Source organism: Idiotropiscis lumnitzeri, chromosome 5, assembly GCF_059441095.1.
Source record: "Idiotropiscis lumnitzeri isolate Australia: NSW breed Sydney's pygmy pipehorse chromosome 5, RoL_Ilum_1.0, whole genome shotgun sequence".
Taxonomy (NCBI): domain Eukaryota; kingdom Metazoa; phylum Chordata; class Actinopteri; order Syngnathiformes; family Syngnathidae; genus Idiotropiscis; species Idiotropiscis lumnitzeri.
The window spans coordinates 30,473,663-30,482,759 of record NC_142395.1 but is presented as its reverse complement, the minus strand read 5'-3'; the positions used below and the strand labels follow the sequence as shown (position 1 = coordinate 30,482,759).

The window sequence follows — 9,097 nt, the reverse complement described above, 5'->3', positions numbered from 1 at the left end:
GTTGAGGGAGCTATTTCTGTATTTAATAGTTAGACTGGGCGCGCCGCACTACGAGGCGCATGCTAGCCCGCGCATGCTAGCCCGCGCATGCTAGCCCGCGCATGCTAGCCCGCGCATGCTAGCCCGCGCATGCTAGCCCGCGCATGCTAGCCCGCGCATGCTAGCCCGCGCATGCTAGCCCGCGCATGCTAGCCCGCGCATGCTAGCCCGCGCATGCTAGCCCGCGCATGCTAGCCCGCGCATGCTAGCCCGCGCATGCTAGCCCGCGCATGCTAGCCCGCGCATGCTAGCCCGCGCATGCTAGCCCGCGCATGCTAGCCCGCGCATGCTAGCCCGCGCATGCTAGCCCGCGCATGCTAGCCCGCGCTGTCAAGTAGCAGCACCTCAGACCAATGAGAGATGTCATGGCAACACATTTAATCAACAACGTCGGGGGAGGGATTTCACTGGTCACCACACTCCTTAGAGTCACGGTTTCAAATCAAAAGCAAGAATATCTCAGCATACAAGCAAACAATGAAACAAAGAAATAAAATTAACACAAAACATGTATCTCTCATATCCCCAAAAGAAATAAAATTAACACAAAAATATTACAGCATTAGCTTCTTGGGAGCCATTCAGCCTCAGCCAATCACGTGGCGTGTTTAGAGAGATGTGAGTGGTGTGCTTTGGGCCGGGTGTTTTGATTGATTTTTTTGCAGTCTGTTGTCTAAAGCTGTGATGTTTCTTGTTGCAGTAACATGAATGATAAGACAAACTACGACATCGTGGACAGCTGCCCTTTCGTCCGGCTTTCTCTTGCACTATCACCCAAAAAAATGCATTCACTTCATGTAGTTGTCACAGTCAATTCGAAGCATAGATGTCACTTTGGCCAGCACAGTGTGCTAAGATGCACTCTGAAATACTTGAAGGGTAAGATGCTCAATGGTCGAGCGAGTTGCTCGGTCTTTACAATAGGCGTGTCGCATGACAAGACTCCTCGTTTGTTTTGGGGAAGACTTGGGACTCTAAAGTGCGCCTTATGGCCGCGGAAATACGGTATATAATAAACTGAAATCTGCCTTTAACGGTTTATGAGAGTCTGCGATTGGCTTGCAACCAATTTAGGGTGAACCCCGCCTTGTGCCCAAAGATGGCTGGGATAGGTTGCAGCACGCCCGCGACCCTTGTACGGGGAAGCAATTTGGATCATGTTAATGAGAGTGCGTCACTAGCGAGTGAAGAACTTGTAGTTGTGTGTGTGAGAGGGTTACAGGATACATAACACATCAAGCCGAATAATTGCTGAAAGGAACTCTGTGAGGTTCGCACGCTGCTGGTGGTTTAAAGTTGGATTGTTGGCGACTGTGACATCACAGTCTCCCCGCAGTCCCGCCGTCAGGGGCCGGACGATGTTGCGCTCTCGTCGCCGGCACATGGGTGTTTGTTGAGCTGATACTTGTGGGCAAAGGCGCGGTCGCACGCGTGGCATCGGAACACCTTCTCCCCCGTGTGTCCTCTCAGATGTGTCATCAAGCTGACTTTCTGAGAGAAGGTCTTCCCACAGAAGGAGCAGGCAAAGGGTCTCTCTCCGGTGTGCGTCCTCACATGCTGCACCAGCGCCGAGCGGACGGTGAAGCTGGCGCCGCACGCCGAACACGAGAAGGGTTTCTCGCCGGTGTGGATGCGGGTGTGTGTCAGCAGGTTTCCCTTCATGGAGAAGCTTTTGGTGCAGAAGGGGCAGCTGAAGGGTTTCTCTCCTGTGTGCGTGCGGGCGTGCCGCATCAAGATTCCCTTTTGAGAGAAACGCTTGCCGCATGCCGAGCAGCCGAATAGTTTTTCTCCCGTGTGGCAGCCCATGTGGCGCTTCAGGTTGCTCTTGCTGCCAAACGCTTTGGCGCACTGACAACACTTGAAGGCTTTGGGACTCCTCGCGCTTCGTTTTGTGTCATCCTCGGCCTCGTCTTGAGAGCGTGAAGACGGCGACGACGTGTCTGAGAGCGGCGCCACGAGCTTCTCCTCGCTGCCATCGTCGTTATTTTCACTCTTCACCGCCACTGCAGGTTTGCCAGCGTCCCTTTCCTGACTGATGCTGCGTTCTTCCTCTTCCTCTTTGACGTGGGAGAACTCAGGCTCCTCCTCTTCCTGTTTGAGAGGGGGGTGCGCTCCCTGCTTGACGCACGGTGACGATGGCGCCTCCTCTTTAATGCGGGCTGGCTCCGGAAATGCACACTTGAGCGCCGAGAACTGCTCCTGCGGCTGGACGTCTGCGGGACACGAGAAGACAAACGCACGGGACGACATTAGCTAGAGCGTGCGATTCTGCAACGTTTCGCAATTTAATGCCTTACGTTCATTTTACTTAACTGTATTCATTAAAACAGTGCCTAAAAATATATTCCGATATCAACATTTATACATTATTTCCTAATGGTTTTGCATTTTAAATGTTATTCTTTCAAATTGATTGTATTCCTAATGTTTAGATTTTGTTACCCCTCCCTCAAAAAAAATCTAATTGATACATTACATTACTTTTCCAATTCAATTTATTTTACTGTACTGATTCTTCTTACTTCAGAGAAGCCAATTTAATTTTGCTCTTTGCAGAGATGGTCATTCCGTCTCAGACAGACATTTTCTGGACAAAGGATGAGAGGATGTTTTTTAAAAAGGATGGACAAAGGATTTCCGTCCATCCTTTTAATTATCCTTAACCAGAATGAAATATTGTCATGCTGTTGCGTTTACTGGCCCTTCAACTGGGAATTCAACTGAGAGCGAGAGAGAGAGCGCGAGCAAAGAAATCTGGAGATATGCGTGGCTGTGTGAAGAAGCAATTGAGAGGCAAAATATGCACCTCAGTTGCGTTTCGTTTGAGCAAAGGGATGAAGTGCAATAAATACGGCCATCTGTACAGTGCGACGCCGGTCCGAGCTCATCTTTTAATTTGCCTCGTGTGACAACAAGAGTCTGAGAAAGCTTCGGGTACGATCTCTAACTTAAGACACATTCTGCGTGAAAAGCATCTCCTGGAATTTATAATAAAGACGATACCGCAGAGACCCGTGGCTATTCGTCTGAAGCGTCTAATGCACGTACAAATCTGTTTTTATGGATAAGTTTAGCAATTGTGGCTTTTAATCAAGTGTGTTTTATAATCCGGAAATGACGGTTAGTGGATGTGAATAGGAAATTATGCAGATAATGAACTTGAAGTAACGTTTATGAATTATGAAACCTTTGCCGCTAGCCTCTCGTCATGCATGGACGCTTTTTGTGTGTGTGTGTTGACTTGTGAAATGCAAGGATGGAGGCGCTTTGAAAGGATGAAGATGGACAGCGGCTCAGGATGATTATTTTATAAGTAAAAATGGAGGACGGAGGACGGACCGGCAAAAAAAGGTCAAGTGTGCATCTTTGGCTATTTGGTGGTGGAGGAGTCAGTCCACTGACTTCAAGTGGCCTCGTTGCTCTCTTGGTAGAGTTTCAAATGAAAAGAAAAGTTGCTGCATTCATCTGTTGCTCCTGCTACAATTATATCGGTGACACAAAACAAGTCGAGACATCCTGTATGAACAAGAGAGCCTTCAATAATTCACACTCTCACAATAAATCAACAGTCTAAAGTGCCTGACTGCAAGTACTGACATGGGCTCGATTCGTAATGAAAACAGTTTGGACTAGATTTGAAAACGCTTTTCACATGAGTGTTTAAAGTGCGATATGAGGAGAACTCTCTTCTTGGCTTCCCGATGTAAAGTCAGGCAAGAAGTCTTTACGTTTTCTCATTGTTGTTGTACTTCCTTCTTTCATGTTATGTTGTATTGTTATTGCTCTGACGTGAATAGTGTTTGCCTTCTAGGACACATTTCCCGAAAAAATCATAGAAATCTAAGCCTCAATACTTTGTGGTTCAGAGGACCAACCTGCTGCGTGCGAGTCCATCGAAGCGTCCAGTCGCCGTCGCAAATTGTCTTCTTTGTTCTCCACTGTTTTCACGAAATGACCGACTTTTTTTTCACTTTTCCACTCGCGTTTCCCCACAAAAATTAAAAACTCTTTGCTCACGAATGCGTCCACTTAGCGTGCTGCTAACTTGCGCGAGTCTTTGTCAAGCTAAGCTTAACAAGAGACGCTTCAATGCGCGCCGAGGAGGGACCGGAATTAAGTCCTTCGTGTAATTAACGCCGTAAGTCGAGTTTATGCAATAATAACCAAGCCCCAGTTTAAATTTGAAAGCTGTCAAGAAAGTCTTTACGAGGCCAGAAGGCCTCCGTTTAGCGAAGACCAGCTCACTTCCGCCACGTTCTTCTTCGGTGGAAGTCGGTGACAACTTGCATCCGTGGCAGCACAATGCTGCCATCAAGTGGAGAAATGTTGTCAACAGTTACGCTACATTACGGTAGTGATAGGATATGACATTTATTTATTGTATGACGACCTCAGCAAACAGCTTCTTTTCACTCTCATTAATATCATATTTTTGTTTTGTTTTCCGAGGGTGGGGTCGTTGCAAGCACATTTTTTATGACGTGGCCTTCACAACGCAGTTATTTTCAAAAGAGAATCAAAACGAACAAACATGCAGCAGCTGCTTTTGGAACTTTTATTTAAAGCAAAAAAACGTGTATGTTGTGCATTATTCAGAAGATTCAATTCAAACAAAAATACATCAGGCTGAAAGCGGATTTGGACATGCTTGCATATTTGCCACAGCACCCCAAGAAAAGACACAAACTGAAGCCTTTATTGAAAAAAATATTTTTAAACAATAGCACCAGAAAAGCTGGTTGTGAAACATGACGCATTAGTGAGTGAGAGAATGAGCTCATTTGTCACTCAAATATCAACATCAGACAATAAGTAAAGCAAGGGTATGTGAGATGCATGCATTCATTTGGTCCACTTGGGGTCACTATTCTCACGTTCCACAATGTAGCAACTTTGCCTTTTAATGTGTTTGGCTTTAAAGGCGGGGCCATAGCCTGGTGAGTGATGTGGGAGTGAGCCAATGAGATTGTATTTCCTCCAGTTTTGCTTTTTTTTTTTTGGGCCACATAAGTCCGCAGTAAGACGAGTTTGTGCAGAAAACTATCATTGAAAGTTCACGGGGTGCCGGCGACATTTGAGGTGCATTTGTGTTTATTGAGCTGATACCTGTATGCAAATTTGATGAGGCACAAGTGACAGCTGTAGGGTTTTTCTCCCGTGTGCGTCCTCACGTGCGTCTTCAAGTTGCCGCTCTGCGTAAAACTTTCGCCGCAAACGGAGCAAGCAAATGGTTTCTCACCCGTGTGAGTCCTGGTGTGTTTGGATAAAATGTCTTTACGGGAGAACGTTTGACCGCACAAGGAGCAAGGAAACGGCTTTTCGCCTGTGTGCGTCCTGGTGTGGATCAGCAGATTGCCCTTTTGGGAGAAGCGTTCGCCACAAATTGGGCAGTGAAAGGGTTTCTCCCCAGTGTGCCACCTCATGTGGATCATCAAGTTCCCTTTCTGGGAGAATCTCTCGCTGCAAATAGAGCAGAGAAAAGGTTTCTCCCCGGTGTGTTTCCTCATGTGCTTTGTCAAGTTGACCTTCTGTGAGAATTTCTCACCGCACACTGTGCAAGGGAAGGGTTTCTCCCCCGTGTGCGTCCTCATGTGGACCATCAGAGTGCCTTTCAGGGAGAAGCTTGCGCCGCAGATGGTGCAAATGAAGGGTTTCTCCCCCGTGTGGATCATCATGTGCGTTTGCAGATTTCGCTTGGCACCGAAACCTTTGGCGCACTCGGCACACTTGAAGCGTTTGTCGAGCTTCTGACGGCTCCGGCGACTTCCCTCTGGCTCTTTGCCGTGACTCTGCTTTTCGCCGTCCGACAGAGGCGCTAAGAGGCTGTCGGCGTCCGACCCACTTCGCCGGCGCCAAAGCTCAGACGACTGATCTCCGCTGTCATTGTCTTCGCCCTTCACGATGGCTCGAATCACTGGGAGCTGGCCGCTGGGGGCTTCCTCCTCTTCCTCGTCCTCACGCTGACGCTGAAGAGGCTCTCCGCCCATTTGACAGACATCCACCTCCTCCTCTTCCTCTTTGACGCAGGGCGGCTCTCGCTCCTCCGCTCTGGAGCTGCAGTCTCGAAGCTCTTCTGGACAGATGTCTGCAGAACAAAAGAAGGCAAAGGAATAAGACAGAGGCGGCACCTTTGAGACGGACTGGTTCATTTGACACGAGCCGAGCTATTTATCGTAATAACACGGCTACGTCCTTACACATCAAGAAGGCAAACGTCACGGTTGTCTTGTCATGACTCTTAAGTCCTCACAGGAAGCACAGAAAAAAAGGTTTAAAGCCTCGAGCGACCATCAAGAGGTCCTCACAACCACTTCCAGGTTATTATCTGCCGCATACTTAAATACAAAAAGCTCATGTCGTGCAAAACATGCAGATTCGCTTTGAAAAAAGATGAGTCATGCACCAACATCGACATATTTGTACCTGACAGTCTTTGCAACAAGGCAGCTGGCGACAGGATGTGGCAGGTTCAAACTGCACATCAATCAAACAAAATCACACGTTTATTTGCTTTAAACGTCTTACTGGTGTATATAAAAAAAACTTTAGTGTTTCTTAACACAAAAATAGCCAATATGACAAAAACAAAAACAAATTTGAGATTTGTTGGTGCCTTGATCAAATATGTCTGTGTGTGCCGGTGTCGTGCCAAAGTACTTAGCCCCTGCCAAAATCTGTATCCCCTGTCGCGGGAGCGCGCACGCATTGACTGAAGGCGGCGCGATGTTACTACGTTTGTTTTCATTGAAAGGCACGAAGAATGTATGATTTTGTGTTTTTGATTTGCTGTCATTTAAACTAGGGTTTCCATAAAAGTGGTAGTCTTAGTCGGTGTGGGTTTCAGCACACCATTGGCTACAATTTAACACGTAAAGTAAGCGTTTGACTGCGCCGAAATCGGGGGGAAATTCCCTGCATTTGCATTCGTTAGACCAAAGAAATTTTGCAATCAATGAAGCTACCATGAAAAGGGAAGAGGATTAGTGAAGTGGGCGATCGTGTTTCCAGCGAGATCAAATTAAGTGGCAACATACAGATAGGTGGTATCCTGTTAGAGAACACGTAATTGTATTCCAATTGACTGATTTGTTTATTTTTTTGATAACCACCGATAGACGCGTCAAGAGCAGCAAAAGAATAAAAAAAATAAATAAGATTTTGGCAGGGGCTAAGTACTTTGGCACGACACCGGCAAGCGTTTTTGGGGGTGGGCTCGGGCCCCGATGACCCGCCCAAAGGGGCATGGGTGCGTTCTTTTGGTGTCTTGTTTCTCGTCAATCCAAACAAGCAGCGTTCACTTGACAAAGTCGAATTGCATACATTATACAGTGCCACGTCCAATATTAATAAATGATATCGTTTATGGGCGGACGACTGGTTCGCACGATGGCCTCACAGTGCGGAGGTTGTGGGTTCGATTTCGGCTCCGGCCTTCCTGTGTGGAGTTTGCATGTTCTCCCCGTGCCTGCCTGGCTTTCCAGCGGGTACTGCGCTTTCCTCCCACATTCCAAAAAAACATGCATGGCAGGTTGATCGGAGTAACTGGCAACCAGTTCTGGGTGTACCCCGCCTACTGCCCAAAGACAGCTGGAAGAGGCTCCAGCATCCCCGCGACCCGAGTGAGGGCAAACGGTTAAGACATTGCTTTTCAACAAATGCCGATCGATTCACCACTAAAACGGCCTGAAGCGGACAAGAGCAAGAATGCGCACACAAACCGACGAGTTATATTTCGTTAAGTGTCTGGGGGGTGCCAACAGGCAGGCATGAATGGATTTGTTTGATTTTGCTATTCTTTTATTTACATGTTCGCAATAAAGACAATCGATCAAAAGATGCCAACCTTGCGCGTCCATTGGTGGACAACGTCGTCGGCTGCTTCTCCTTTGTCGTGTGAGAAACTTCCTCCTCGTAATTTGCAACACTACAGCTGCTCCTCCATCACGTAGTCGCTCGTTTTTACAGGCAAATAGGGAAACTTTTGTTGTTGCTACTCATGCTGGCCGCATTATTAGCCCGCCGATTATTTTTTGTCCGTCGCTGACGAGCTCAGCCAATCAGAGAAGCTTCCGCGCGCACAAAATAAAACCTCGCAGTTTACGTGCGCCTATTTTACACGCGTGGAAAATACTGTTCGTGAAAAAGAACGCTGCCATGAAATGCTTTTGCGGGGACACCGGGCCGCAGTTGGCTTCCGCCCTCTTCTTCTTCGTTTGGCTGTTATGAGAGCCGGTATCCGCCATGTCACAATGCTGCCACCAAGCGGAGACACTTGGATTCGCGTCATCTCTTGGTCAAGACGTTGTCGCGATGTAAATCAGAGAAAGAAAATGCCCTTTATTGTCATTATACTCAGACTTCAACGACATTGGAGAGCTCCCCTCTCCAGTGCAAATATAAATAATAAAAATAAAATCATAATAATAAATGGAAAAATTAATTAAAAAAGAGTGTTGAGAAAGTGCACTGAGTGCCACATTATGTTGCAGTTCTACAAGGTAAAGGGAGTTGTGTGTGACATTTCAGCATGGAGATGGCTTTTGGGAAGAAACTGTTTTTAAATCTGTTAGTCTTTGTCTTGATGCACCTGTAGCGCCTGCCAGAGGGCAACGGGTCCAAGAGAAGAGGTGTGAGTATTGTCTTTGATGATATTGAGAGCTCTGCCGAGGCGCCGGGTGGTGTCGATGTCCGACAGGGAGGGGAGAGGGCAGCCGATAACCCTCTGCGCCTTTTTGACTGTCCTTTGGAGCCTCACTCTGTCTGCCTCAGTGCAGCCGCCGTACCAGGTGGAGACACAGTAGGTCAGCAGGCTCTCGATGGACGAGTGGTAGAAGGCCGGCAGCAGCTTCTTGTCCACGTTGAATTCCCTGAGGACCATCAGGAAGTGCAGACGCTGATGGACCTTCTTTATCACTGCTGTGGTGTTGTGTGTCCACAAGAGGTCACCGGGCTGCAAATAAAAAAGCATCCATGCATGATGCCACCGCGGGAGGGATGCTAATGGCAGAGGTTTATTTAAAGAGCATTACCTGGCTAATTTACTTTTCAAATACTTGGG

The 9,097-nt window shown here is 47.5% G+C and overlaps 1 protein-coding gene across 1 annotated transcript; it reads right to left on the bottom strand.

Annotated features, from left to right (window-relative positions):
• Window positions 1–402: 402 nt before the first annotated feature.
• On the bottom strand, window positions 403–8,229 carry LOC148337686 (uncharacterized). The gene is made up of 5 exons (XM_088297122.1): window positions 7,883–8,229; window positions 5,098–6,124; window positions 4,767–4,774; window positions 3,915–4,067; window positions 403–2,252 (listed from the first exon to the last, which is right to left on the bottom strand). The coding sequence occupies exons 1-5, from the start codon at window positions 7,893–7,895 to the stop codon at window positions 1,384–1,386; spliced, it is 2,070 nt and encodes a 689-aa protein (XP_088153248.1). The 5' UTR covers window positions 7,896–8,229; the 3' UTR covers window positions 403–1,383.
• Between the last annotated feature and the right edge of the window lie 868 nt (window positions 8,230–9,097).

What these genes read in the sequence shown, in the direction of transcription:
- LOC148337686 (XM_088297122.1), bottom strand. An exon ending in GATGGACTCGCACGCAGCAG is followed by an intron (nt 2,253 to 3,914) that starts GTTGGTCCTCTG and finishes CGTGTCCCGCAG; the next exon opens with ACGTCCAGCCGCAGGAGCAG.